Source organism: Lepidochelys kempii, chromosome 7 (genome assembly GCF_965140265.1).
Source record: "Lepidochelys kempii isolate rLepKem1 chromosome 7, rLepKem1.hap2, whole genome shotgun sequence".
NCBI classification, from domain to species: Eukaryota; Metazoa; Chordata; order Testudines; family Cheloniidae; genus Lepidochelys; species Lepidochelys kempii.
In genome coordinates, this window is record NC_133262.1 from 61,508,292 (window position 1) to 61,521,737 (window position 13,446).

General features: G+C 43.2%; 1 protein-coding gene across 4 annotated transcripts in view; it reads right to left on the reverse strand.

Moving 5' to 3' along the window:
- The window catches only part of CHUK (component of inhibitor of nuclear factor kappa B kinase complex), a 77,329-nt gene that overhangs the window by 61,638 nt on the left and 2,245 nt on the right, over nt 1-13,446 (reverse strand). For all 4 annotated transcript variants that reach the window (XM_073353132.1, XM_073353133.1, XM_073353134.1 and 1 more), the window contains exons 3-4: nt 10,440-10,554; nt 5,229-5,298 (exon numbers count right to left, since the gene is read on the reverse strand). In XM_073353132.1, the coding sequence (XP_073209233.1) occupies nt 5,229-5,298; nt 10,440-10,554 (185 nt within the window). The remainder of the gene's footprint in view (nt 1-5,228; nt 5,299-10,439; nt 10,555-13,446) is intronic.

Consider the following 13,446-nt stretch of genomic DNA (forward strand, 5'->3'; position numbering starts at 1 on the left):
ACATGCATCCGATGAAGTGAGCTGTAGCTCACGAAAGCTTATGCTCAAATAAATTTGTTAGTCCCTAAGGTGCCACAAGTACTCCTTTTCTTTTTGCGAATACAGCCTAACACGGCTGCTACTCTGACTCCTGAGACAAAGGCTGGTACACAGACAGGATCGCCCCTGACCCCCACCCCAATGGAGACCAGCAATGGGAAGGGGACACCCCAACTTCAGCCCCCACCCCTCAGGCTCTGCTCAACACAAAACAGGAGGCTCCCGATCCAGAGCAGCTTGACTCAAGTGTAGCTGCACAGTAGCTCAACCATGCAGCCCACCTTGCCTGCCGCTGTGGTCTCAGTGCTGGGGAGAGCAGAATTCTGCATTAACGTTCTGATTCCATGATTCTATCCATGAACACAGATTTCATAGTACCCTAGGTATGGGAACACATGGACTCCTGATTTATGCAGATGAGTTCCCACTACCACCATGCACTTTGAATATCTGAGGAGTGGCTGAGAGACCAAACTAGAGCACTGAACTGACAGTGGGACCCATTTACCACAAATCTGAGAAACTTCCAATGGCAGTGTCAAATCACAACATGGAAGCAAGCATTCTTTAAGTGTATCAGTCCCCATGTTCCAGGAAGGAATAATCAAGGCTATGGTAACCACTAACCATGAGCAACTTTATTTTCTTCAGGAATTTGTTTAACTCTCTTAGATCTACAATAGGCCTGAGAACTTCTTTGGCTTTGGGGATCAGGAATAAAAGCCTTCCCCTCTGAGGCCTAATTGAACTTCCTCTGTGGCCCCAATTGAAGAAGCAACCAGATCTCCTAATGACGGATGATCTTGTCAGAGCAGTCACTGAAGGAGAGTAGGGAAGGGGGAGGGAGGGGGGTGTACAAATGAACCTGAGGGAATATTCCAGTTCTACCATGCTTAAGACCCACTGATCCGAGGTTATTTGGACCCACAGTCTTAGAAAGTGGGATAATCAGTTGAAAAACAAAGGGCAGGAAATAGAGGGAACTACAGACACTGGTGTACTGTCCTCAACAAACGCGTCAAAATGCCTGTTGGAATGCAGCAGCTGGAAAGCATGAGCCCACTAATGCTGATGAGGAGGATGGTAGAGACTGCCCTGTATAACTCCTGCCCTTTCTCCTTGGCGAATCTTGAGACAGAGGAGGAAAACCCTGGAGTCTGTATGGCTGTTGATGACCAAAATGTTTCCTCTCTTTCACCAGAATACAGATCACTGGAATCCTTTAAGCTACAGAGCCCATCGTCCATCTTATCTGAACATAAACAGGGACCTTTGAAAGGGAGGTCCATGATGGTTTACTGGACTTCTGGCAAAATCCTGGATGACTGTAACCACAAACTTCTTCTCACTGTAACAGCTGATACCATGTTTCGAACCACCACATCTGCACTGCACACGATGTCCTGGAGAACAGTTCTGGCAATCAACTTGCCATCATCTACTATTACTGCAAACTCCTGCTTACAGTGCTTTGGCAGATTATAAAATTTAAAGATGTTGTTTTCCTAGAGGGTGGAGTCAGAGCAGCTCAGAAGTGCTTGTTGATTTGATTCTTGAGCTGAAGACTCCCTGTGGAATAAAGTTTGCATCCAAACAAGTCCAGTTCCTTTGCATCTTTTTGCCTGTCAGTGTTGACACTAGGTACACGTCTCTCCCATTTATTAGCAGCTGTCACCAACAAGGAACCCAGGGGAGGATGGGAATACAAGTATTTATAATCCTTAGAGGGGATGTAGTATTTCCTTTCAGCACCCTTTGCTGTGTGGGGTAAGGAAAATGGTGTCATAACACTTTGACTGGCTCCATAATGGCTTCACCAATTGGCAGGACCACCCTGGCAGGGGCTGCTGATACGAAGATGTCCACCACTCGGAGGAGCTTAAACCTCTTGCAGATGTGTTTGTCACTGATACGGGATTCACCCAATGTCACATTAAACAGGTTGGATGGGGATCACTAACTGGCATGGGTTTAGTGCAACTGTGGCAGGATTTAAATCCCAGTGAGCACAGCATCGTTCTGGTACCAAAAGCCAGTTATCTGAAAACAAACTTAGTCTAGTCTTAGGACTACCAGTATAACTAGTAGGGCTGTCGATTAAATTTTGTTTAGTTAATCGCATGAGTTAATGGTGATTGATCATTATTAGCAGTTTTAATTGCACTGTTAAACATTAGAATTTATTAAATATTTTTGGATGTTTTTCTACATTTTTGAATATATTGATTTCAATTACAATACAGAATACAGTGTACAGTACTCACTTCATATTTTTATTACAAACATTTGCACTGTAAAGATGAACAAAATAGTATTTTGCAATTCACATCTACAAGTACTGTTATGCAATCTCTATCCTGAAAGTGCAACTTACAAAGGTATTTTGTTCCATAACTGCACTCAAAAACAAAACAATGTAAAACTTTAGAGCCTACAAGTCCACTCAGTCCTACTTCTTTTTCAGCCAATCGCTCAGACAAACAAGTTCGTTTACATTTGCAGGAGATAATGCTGCCCGCTTCTTGTTTACAATGTCACCTGAAAGTGAGAATAGGCGTTCGCATGGTGTTGTAGCTGGCGTTGCACGATATTTACATGCCAGATGCGCTATAGATTCATATGTCCCTTCATACTTCAATCACCATTCCAGAGGACATGTGTCCATGCTGATGACTGGTTCTGCTCAATAATGATCCAAAGCAGTACAGACCAACACGTGTTCATTTTCATCATCTGGCTCAGATGCCATCAGCAGAAAGTTGATTTTCTTTTTTGGTGTTTCTGGTTCTGTAGTTTCCGCATCAGAGTGTTACTCTTAACATTTCAGATTCTTAAACCTTGGGTCGAGTGCTGTAGCTATTTTTAGAAATCTCACATTGGTACGTTCTTTGTGTTTTGTCAAATCTGCAGTGAAAGTTCTTAAAAGGAACACATGCTGGGTCATCATCCGAGATGCTATAACATGAAATATATGGCAGAATGCGGGTAAAACAAGAGCAGAAGACATACAAGGAGTTCAGTCACAAATTTAATTGATGCATTTTTTTTTAAATGAGTGTCATCAGCATGGAAGCTTGTCCTCTGGATTGGTGACCGAAGCATGAAGGTGCATACGAATGTTTAGCACATCTGGCATGTGAATATCTTGCAATGCTGTCTACAAGAGAGCCATATGAACGCCTGTTCTCACTTTCAGGTGACATTGTAAACAAGAAGTGGGCAGCATTATCTCCTGCAAATGTAAACAAACTTATTTGTCTGAGCAATTGGCTGAACAAGTAGTAGGATTGAGTGGACTTGTAGGCTCTAAAGTTTTACATTGCATTCAAAAACAACTTATTTTTTTGTACATAATTCTACATTTGTAAGTTCAACTTTCATGACAGAGATTGCACTACAGTACTTGTATTAGGTGAATTGAAAAATACTATTTCTTATTTTTTACAGTGCAAATATTTGTAATCTAAAGTAAAAGTGAGCACTGTATACTTTATATTCTGTGTTGTAATTGAAATCAATACATTTGATTATGTAGAAAACATCCAAAAATATTTACATAAATGGTATTCTATTGTTTAACAGCGCAATTATGCAATTAATCATGATTAATTTTTTTTAATTGCTTGACAGCCCTAATAACTAGCTAAACGAACTTACTCCTAACAATAAGAGGGTATATAGACAAAGAATTGAAGGTAGCACTTATAATAAATTGAAGGTTGCTGTGACAACTGTCACAGGCAGCATGAAGGAACTGCAAGGGGTCCAGAGGTGGCTCCGCCCTCTTATACCACCCCACGGTGGCATCAGATAGGAGGGGGCTCAAGCTGCCCCCATAGGTACAGCTGAGGGAAAAATATTCTCTAAAAGCAGTTCATAAGGCAAACACACACACCTAAAGTGGAACAGATCTGTGCAAACACTCAAAGAACAACACTTCTTCCCTGCAAAAGCAAACAGATTTCTTTTGGTAGATTTGACTCACCCTGTAGTCCCAAGAAGAAGAGAATCATGTATATACATTATGTGTTCACAAACTCTTTACTATTAGTAAAATATGCTTAGCAGGTATGCTCTTTAAAGCATCTTGGGTTGAATGATAAATATAGACAATACAAATTCATCAATTTCTCAGGAAACACAACTCTAGGAGCTTGACTACACCATGGTGAGGGGTTAATCCACATTGAGTTAGCATGCAATTTGTAAGCCACGCTAATAGCATGCATCCAGGATGGCTGTGCCCTCTTTCAATTCACAACAAACGGCGAGGTTTATTGCATATTAAGTGCATGGCATTCTCGGAGGGAATCCCATGGTTCTTTGCTGCTGAACTGGGTGCATTCTGAATTTTTCTCATTCTGCATATTGCAGGATGCATTGTGGGATGCATAGCAGAAGCCAGGCAAGTTCAAATTTTATTTTTTTTTTAAATCCTATGGTTCTACACTCTCAATCCCTTGCTTCCTTTCTGGGTAGCTAGCACCATTTTTGAATTGCTGTTGGCCAGCATGGACCTTATGCTGACAACTGTGAATATGCAGACACTCCTTGGACTGGGCTTTATTTCAGCACTCAAAACCAGGTGGCTTTGGTTTTGGACTTCACCCACCACATCACCACGCAGAGATGTGGCTGCAGATGCAGCTCTTCCCTCAGCAGCAGCGGAGAAAGCAGGACGAGGAACAAGAAGATGACACTGAGCATCTGATATTATAAGAGCTGCTTCACACAGTGCCAGTGTGGACCACGCTATGTCAGCAGGAGATGCTGTCCTGCCAATTTAGCTACCACCACTCATTGGGAGTGATTTTAATTATGCTGGCAGGAGAGCTCTCCCCCACTGGCATAGAGCAGCTACGCAGGAGACCTTACTGCAGCGCAGCTGTAGCGGTACAGTGCACTGCTATAAGGCCTGTAGTGTGGACTTAGTCTTAATGTGCTGTAATGAACTGCACACTGTGTATGTGGGCATTTTCACCCAGACTAACCTGAAGTTAAGGCAGATTTAAACCTCCAGAGAAGCCCTACGTGTCACAAATTATCCCAGTAAGCAGGACAAAAGAGCCTTCCACTACTAGAGATACCTGCTTTGTTTTGACAACTTGCTTTTGCAGGGTTTTGTTGAAACATCAAAACAGTTACATATAGCGAACATGAAAAGGCAAGAAAGGCAGCAGATTACGTACCAATGTCGCAAAGCAGAGAAAGTATTTGACTTTCCTTAAGTCCACAGCAATTTTCTGGTTTGTTTAACAACTACAGAAAAGAAAAATAAGTCTAAGTCGGCAATGCAAGAATTATTTGTTAAGATCTTCTGTCCTCAATCACTATAACATGAGAAAACAATTAAATTCACACTTAATTAAAATGGGCTACAAAATTAATTGGTCTTGTGAAAAAGAATAAAAGGTACAGAAAGACAAAAGTATATATGAGCAAGAAACTGGTTTGAAAAGAAGATTCCAAGTGTGTGAAGGTTGTTGTAGTTACATATAACACAGTCTTGTAGGCTGTTTAGAGGCCAGGCAATGACAGATTCAAAACTGACAGCCATTACGGCGAGATCATGGCCCCCAGAGAGTCTGCACATTCCCCAAAAACTTGACAAATTCAAAACATTATATGAAAGCAAACAAATGAAATTTATGACTGGCCCAAGTCTCAGGAGCAAGATCACTGCTTGGAGGATCAACTGCGCTAAACAAATAATCTAAACTAGGGGTCTCAAAGTCCCTGTCCACGGGCCATCTGCAGCCCAAGAACCTCCCCACTGCGGCCCGCGGAAACATTTAATAAAGTTCTTTCATCCAGCCCTCAAGGCTGCCAGCCGAAAGTGGGTGGGAGGGTCAGGAGGGGAGCTGGCAGGAGAGATTCACATGCCTCTCCCCACAACGTTGCTCCATCCTGCTGCTCCTGGGACCCTCCCAGGGGTTGCACTCGGCAACGTGTAATTCACCTCGGGCAGCTCGTCTCCCTGCAAGCGGTTCCATATCCCTGCTATTGCTGGTGGAGGAGAGATCCATGCAGCCATGCTGTCTACTGCAGGCGCCGCCCCCCGCAGCACCCATTGGCTGGGGGAGAGGGACAGAGATACCACCACTAGTCGCTGGGCAGAGTCAGCCATGGATGCAGCATCATTAGTTGCCAGGCAGAGTCATTTGGGGCAGCATGAGGCCAAGGGAGCAAGGGAAAAGGGTGGGAAACGGGCTGGGGAGGTGGCGTGAACACCATCTTCAGTGACATTATTGGCTCGCTGGGGGAGTTTGAGGACTGGCACTGGCCCTAAGGTAAATTGAGTTTGAGACCCCTGGTCTAAACCATTTCTGAGGAGCCAAGGAAAATCAGGCCAAGTGACAAGAAGAAACAGAAAGGAGCACATGTATATGCATGCATGCATACACACACACACGGAGCATGATGCCCTGTAGTCCCTAGGTTAGTACTCCATGAAAAGAACAGGAAGGAAACACACAGGGCCAGATTTTTGCTATGTCTAAGGGGGTGAAGGGGCAGTCAGGGAACCAGTTACAGCTCCCTGTTCTCTGCTTGACCCAGAGTGACAGCTGCTTTAATCTGAACAAGTTGGCTATGGACCTTAATGGACCATCCATCAGCAGGAATTGCATGGCACCTTAGCCACACACATCAGCACAAGGAGCAATGGGTAGGAAGGCACACAAGCCAGCTACATGGGCTCTGCACCTGCTGGAGACTCCCCCTCCCGAACACTAGGGCATCCCTGACTGGGGCATTGCAATTAGTCTCCATTCCCTTTGCACCACCTGAGCAGTGCAGAGAGCCTGCCCTTCAGTCATGCTGATGCCTGGAATGTATCAGAAAGAGGTGTGCTCTCTTCTGCAATGACTGCATAACCCTCTAATGTTGATCCACCCAATGCCGGCCTGCAAGTTACTGCCCTTACCAGATCAACTGAGTTCATTATATGCCAGCTGGCATTCTGAACCATTGAGCAGTCAGTGAGTACTTTTATGTCACTTCGCCTAATTTCTGTTCACCTACTAATCATATATTTAGCCAGGCAGATCAAGTGATTGGTATTTCATCATAAAGCCTAGCTAGCTGTGTGTTATCTATCATTTAATCCCTCTTCATCACTGAATATTTATTTGGGATTTAAGCACTCTGTCTCTCATTCTTCGATTTTTCAATCTACTTGAAAGCTAAGCACTTGCCTTATTAACCAACTGTCCATTGGATTGCCCCCAGCATGGCTGGCTCTACTAACCATTTGCTACCCTTTTACATGTGCGATCTTCGTCTCTGCTCCTCTATTCCCCCACCCCTGTACCCTTTCATCCTAACACCACACACACTCCCCACCATCACCTGTACATTTGCATCTCTTCCTCCTGTCCTTGCTCTACCTCTCTCACTCCCACAAATCCACATACCTCTTCTGCCTTCCTCACTTCCATAATCACTTGTCCCATTCCAATCCTCCCTCGCTAACACTTTGCTTCCTTTAACCTCAACTGTTTCCTTCCTCCTGTCCCCACTAAAATGCCAAGTCCATCTAAAAGAAAACTTCTTCCAACCACAACTTCACGATCTCCCAGCTCTCACTGAGACCTGGACTCTCCCTGGCCCTTCTCTCCCCCTCATACTGCCTCTGTTGCAACTTTCCTATTGCAATCACTCCTCATCAACTCTCCTTGCACAAAATTGCCCTGCACAGGTCATAGTTGGGGTATTTGGCTCCCCTCTCTTATTTCTATCACTTCCAATGCCTTCCTGCTTCTTCTTTTCACTCATCTTTTGGACTACCCTCCTCTTTCTTCCACTCCATGTTGCTGTGATCTATGGCCCACCTTATTCCATCTCACTGACCATCCTCAATGACTGACTCTTGGCTCCCATGCTTCACAATCCCTCACTTTCATTTTGGCTACTTCAGCCTCCAAACTGATGTCCCAAATGATCCCTAGGTAGCTGCCCACCTTCCTGCCTTCATCTCTTCATTTGATTAGCTCCTTCATTCACCTGATCTGGTCTTCACCAAATACTACTCTCTCTGATCTTTCCATCACTGAATTCCTCCCTCTTACCATTACCTCATCTCCTCAGCACTGCTCACACCACTTCTGGAACCACCAATTCATCAACATCTATTCTCTCTCTTCTGCTTTTCACCACCCTTGTTCTCACATCTCAGCAGTCCCACAACGATGCAAGCTTTCTCCGCTACATATTCACTCTGTTGTCTCAGCTAAGTAGTTCTACTTCTCCCCTCTCACTGAATGCCACACGCACAACTCAGACAATCCCCCCCCCCGCATCTTTGATCCCCTCAAGTCCTACCTCTACTCAGGATTTCTTCAAGGAAAAAAACATAACATCCAACATGACCTCTTCCTATCACTTACAGAGTTCTCACCTGCTTTCCTATGTCACCCAGAGGCTGCCCCCTCTCCCTCATTCTTCTCAACTTCTAACTTTCATCATGTGTTCTCCACCCAGGGGAAAAGGCTTTTGTCCCCTGATTACAGAACACTCACCCAGACCCCCATCTCACACCCAATCTCTTCTTTCCAAAACTCTCATTCAATCACTGTAACCACCCCTGGAGTTTCTTTCCTCCAGCTCCATCCACCTTCCACCCTCTATGCTCCCTGAAAGTGTTGTCAGAGTCTAAAATGATCTCTTTCTGCCCAAACATGAAGGCCTGTCCTCCAGCCCCATGCTCCTCAACTTATCAGCTGACTTTGACAACCATGCTCCTACCCTTGAAATCTTGTCCTCCCTTGGCTTTAGTGACTCCATCCTCTGTCCTGGGTCTCCTATCACCAAACAAAGCATCTTAAATACATGCTAGGGTGATCATGTTTTTAGAAGTTGGTGCCATGAGTGATCTACTAGTGTAGACAGGGCATACACAGCATGCCTAAGGACAGAGAAGGAGTCATTGGCAGAATCAGGCTCATTTCTCTTCAGACAACACTCCCCACAGATCAAGATGACCAGTAACTGATAAAGACCACAATTTAGTATCAGACTATTTTCCAGCCTTGGTGCTGTTACAGAACTTTAACTAGATATTGACATCAGTGCAAAATAAAGATGTCACCACACAAGTGCAGAAAAGCGATGAAAATGAGATCACAGATGATTAAAAATATGCTGTAGTGCTTCTCCCTCTTTAGGTGTGAAGCATTAGAGGTGACCATTTGGACTAGAGCATTTCACTTCCAGAACAGCCACAGGCACCAACACAGCTTTCAAGGTCTGAAAAACCTAACAAATGGTACACTGAAATGAGATTTGATGTAACCAAGGTCGCCTGAGCCTGGCCCTCCTCTTAGTCCTTCAGGTTTCCCCATGCTCCTATTCACCGAAGGCAGAACCTCTGAGTGGGGCCCTGCTATCCATATTATCAGTTCAGTATCTCTGTATATCCCTAACCTGTCCCCTCCGGGTTCAGACTTTGTTTCCTCCTCCTGAGAATATCCAACCAGGGATTGCTCCAATTGCTTCAAATAAAGCCAGAAGTATTTAACATAGAAAACAAAGAGAAGATGAAAGTGAAATGGAAAAAATCATGGATATAATAGGATAAAAGTTAGTTACTGATTAAACAGAATTCAAAGTCTCTCATTGTTAAAGCCCATTTGCCTCTCTCCCAGTCCTTAGTCTGTGGCACATCTGACTTGTCTGCTATTTACACTGTAGTCAAGAGCCTTCCTCATCATTTTAGATACAAGATCAAATTCTTGTCCAATCCCTCATTTAGTTACCTTTGTTTCTTAGTCTACAAATGAAAGTGTGTCATTCCCAATTCCCACTGCAAGGGAAGGGAGTACAAAGTGTGCTGGTCTATATCACTGCCCTCTATTAAAACTACTGAAAGGTGCTGGTGAATACACCATTAAGCATTTCTTCCAAGGTGCTGTCTAGTGTCTTCCTAAATGAAAGTCGCCCATGCAATGGCCTAAACACATTCCTAAATCAATAGGGAATATTAGCATTTTGGTAGCTTCAGCCCAGGAAGATTCTACACTGATGGAAGCCATGTGAGAATCTAAATAAATCGACAATTTAGTGTGACATCTTTCATACTTTTACATACTCCAGAATAACTTCTCTATTATGTATCTGTATCAAACACACTGCTGGTTAAATAAGAGCTTGATTTAACTACTAGAATTTGTACCACACTGATTTAGTTCCTATGACGGGAGGGTAAAAAGGGGATTGCACTTGTACTACTCACCACTGTAAGATACTCTGGTGCAAACCCCTTCTTACACTGGTGTGGGTGCACCTGTGGATTTGCACTTGCATTTGTTACACAGGTGCAAAAATCCCAATCCACTTAGTTGCACAGACAGTCAACTTTGAAATCACTTATTCAGCTATAATTTCAAACAAGCAGGTTTTACCTTTCTGAGATCACCTCCTGAACAGTACTCCATTGCAAGAAGAGGGACATCATTAACTAGGAAGTTCATCTCCTCTGGAACATCACAGGCCTTTACTACATAGGGGTTGTTTAACCTAAACAAATGGAAAGCGTGATGAAAATCTTGACACATATTTCAGCAGAAGATCAAGCAACAGAAGCAAAATGTGTTTCAAATATGTGCACAGTAAGATTTCTTTCCCAAAAACATTTAATGTTAAAAGTGCGATGGCCAGCAAGTAATTGTCATCAAGTTATCCCAGTGTTACCCAAGGACAATACACAAAGTTCATACTTTCCAAGAACAAGCAGATCAGTGATGAGTAGAAAGTTAGTCTTATGGTTAAGGACTGGATTGGGACTCAAGAAATTTGGGTTCAAGTCCCTGTGTGACGATGGGCAATGTCACTTAATCTGCACTTCAATTTCTGTATCTGTACAAGAGGGATGATACCTCCTTACCTCCCAGCAGTGTTGGGAAGATACATTTGTTAAGGTCTGTGATGCCCTCAGATACTTTTCTATGTGAATACCTACATAGTTAGGAGATGTGTACATAAGGAAAGGGGGAGCCATTTAATATCTATTTCCTGGTCATGTCTGAAAATACACCTGTCAACCTCTCAAAACAACATGAGGGGAACACAGAGGATCCAAAGAGCCAAAGTTGGGAATATTGACATTGTACTTCTGATGGAAACACACAGCCAACTCAGTGTCAACTAAGAGATTCAATACGTTGCATAAAGCAAACTCTCCATAACACTCTAAACATTTCCATCTTTTTTTTTTTTGTTAACTCGTCTAGTAATATTTTCTGTCCTAGTCTCTACTTCCCTTCTAGATTTTGCAGCCTCACTCAAATCATCTACCTTTCAATCATAATTGCCCCTCAGACTGGCTTTTTCTACAAGTTTTGCCCTTTTCAGTTTTCAGCTAGTTCCTTCTCAAAAGGCTGTTTCTCGCTCTACGAAATTTTGCTTTTATATGGTGGTTACCTTGTCATCCATTTTTACGGTCAGTGTTGTCCTTCTTCTTTCCCTGTCTCTCCCTACCACTGTTTCTTCCCTTTCTCCTTTCTTCCACTTCTACTTCTCCTTCCTCACTTTAACCCAGCCTCTAGTGCCTTTATGTGGGCAAAAGCACTGGCCCGGCCTGACCTCTAAATTCAGTTAAGGATTTTGGAGAATGAGCCCATGGACAGTGAATGCACAGGGTATCTGTAACCAGGTGAGTGCTCTGACCAGCGCCCAGGAGAGAACCAGTGCCATGCCCAAGTCTGTTTCAGGCTTGCACCCCATGGTCTCAACATTTTGTTCAACACAAATTTATGAAGTATACAAAAATAAAGTGATGCTCCAACTCAACTCTGGCCTTTCCGAGCCTCCTGCCCCCAAAGAGAACACAGCCCCTTATTGAACCCCCTTCTCAGTCCTGTGACAGACCGGTAGCCCTTATCCATTCCTGACTATTTCACCATCACAGTACTGCTGTCCAATGAAGCGGTTAGCTGACAAATCTGAGGGAACTGAGTCAAGTAATGGAATCTGCTGTGACCCTTCGAAGTACTATGTTTTGGGCAAGTGGTGAAATCCTGTCAAAAGGAACACAATGCTGAAAGCAAAAATTTTAAACTACTACTGCAGTTCTTGTAAGAAGAGAGATTTTGTTCACATGTAGGAGTGGTGTTTCAGCCTGTGCAGGCAGATATTGCATGTCACCCTTCTGTTCTTACTGAACTAAGCAGGGCTGGGCCTGATTAGTTCATTGATGGGAGACCAAAGCAAACCAAGGCAAAGAGGGATTCAGCAGCTGACACTCTTTCTCTGAGTCAGGACTGAACCTGTATGGTATTAAATGTTACTATGCTACTGAAGGCACGGTGATTCTGATGAGATGTAGAACAGAAGTTCTGACTTTTCATGTTTATTAGGAAGTCTATGCCATGTATGAACCCTGGTGTTTTGACCAAATACCAATAGTAGTACTTATAATTTATCTAAAATTCTCCCTGCAGTTTTAAATGGCTATTGTAATGTTCACTTCATGTTCTATTCTAAAGCACAGCAATGAACTGTTAAACAGCAGGCCATATGCCATCCGAGAGGTAGCTGAATTTTAGAGGCAGATGTCATTTCTTGGCACATATTCAGGCCAAAGTGCTCTGGACTCCATTATCGAAATACAAGATAGTGCTGTATCAGCATAGAAAGCCATACAGGTTTACAGGGAAATTCCGTGGACAGAGATTATGTTAACCTAATATTGTTTTATAAAACAAGCTCTAGTTATGTGATCACTTACACTTGTGCATTTTCTTTCAGTTTTATGTTCATCGGTTATATATGCTACATCACTCACATGCAATATTCAGAGAAAAACCAGGATGAAACCCATTGCAGCAAAGACACGAATCAGAGCAGTAGCAGAAAGTCTATACAACAGAATATACTGGACACAAAAAATGGATCTGGGCCCATATACTTCTGCTCCCTCCCTCCAGCCTGAGCCTTTCATTATAGAGTATCTATCCAACTGAGATTAGAAGCTCCAAGAGCCAGGCACTTCACTTGTGAAAAGTGAAATGCATACTTCTAGCACTATATAGTAATAATTAAAATAAGCAGTTACTATTAGGATGACTTTGGCTTACTGTGATTCATATATGTCTCACAAATGTACTGGGGACACAGAAGAGTTAAGTGCCCAAGATGCATTAATAATAGCTTCATACTTGCAGAACAGCTGCTGAACTTGTGCAGGTGCTCTCAAGATGGGTACTGTGTACATAGCAAAGCCCTGAGTTGCACTCATGTGCCAAATGCAGCTCCAGCTCTGCCCTGTGCACTTCCTTATGTTGAATTGTCAGGAGTGCAGCTAATAGCTCAGCTAAGGGGTCTGTCCACTACAAGTTACCCTAAAACACACCACCCTTTTAAGAAAGTCAGTCATCTTTCCATGTTACAAATTATAGAAAATCTTGTCCT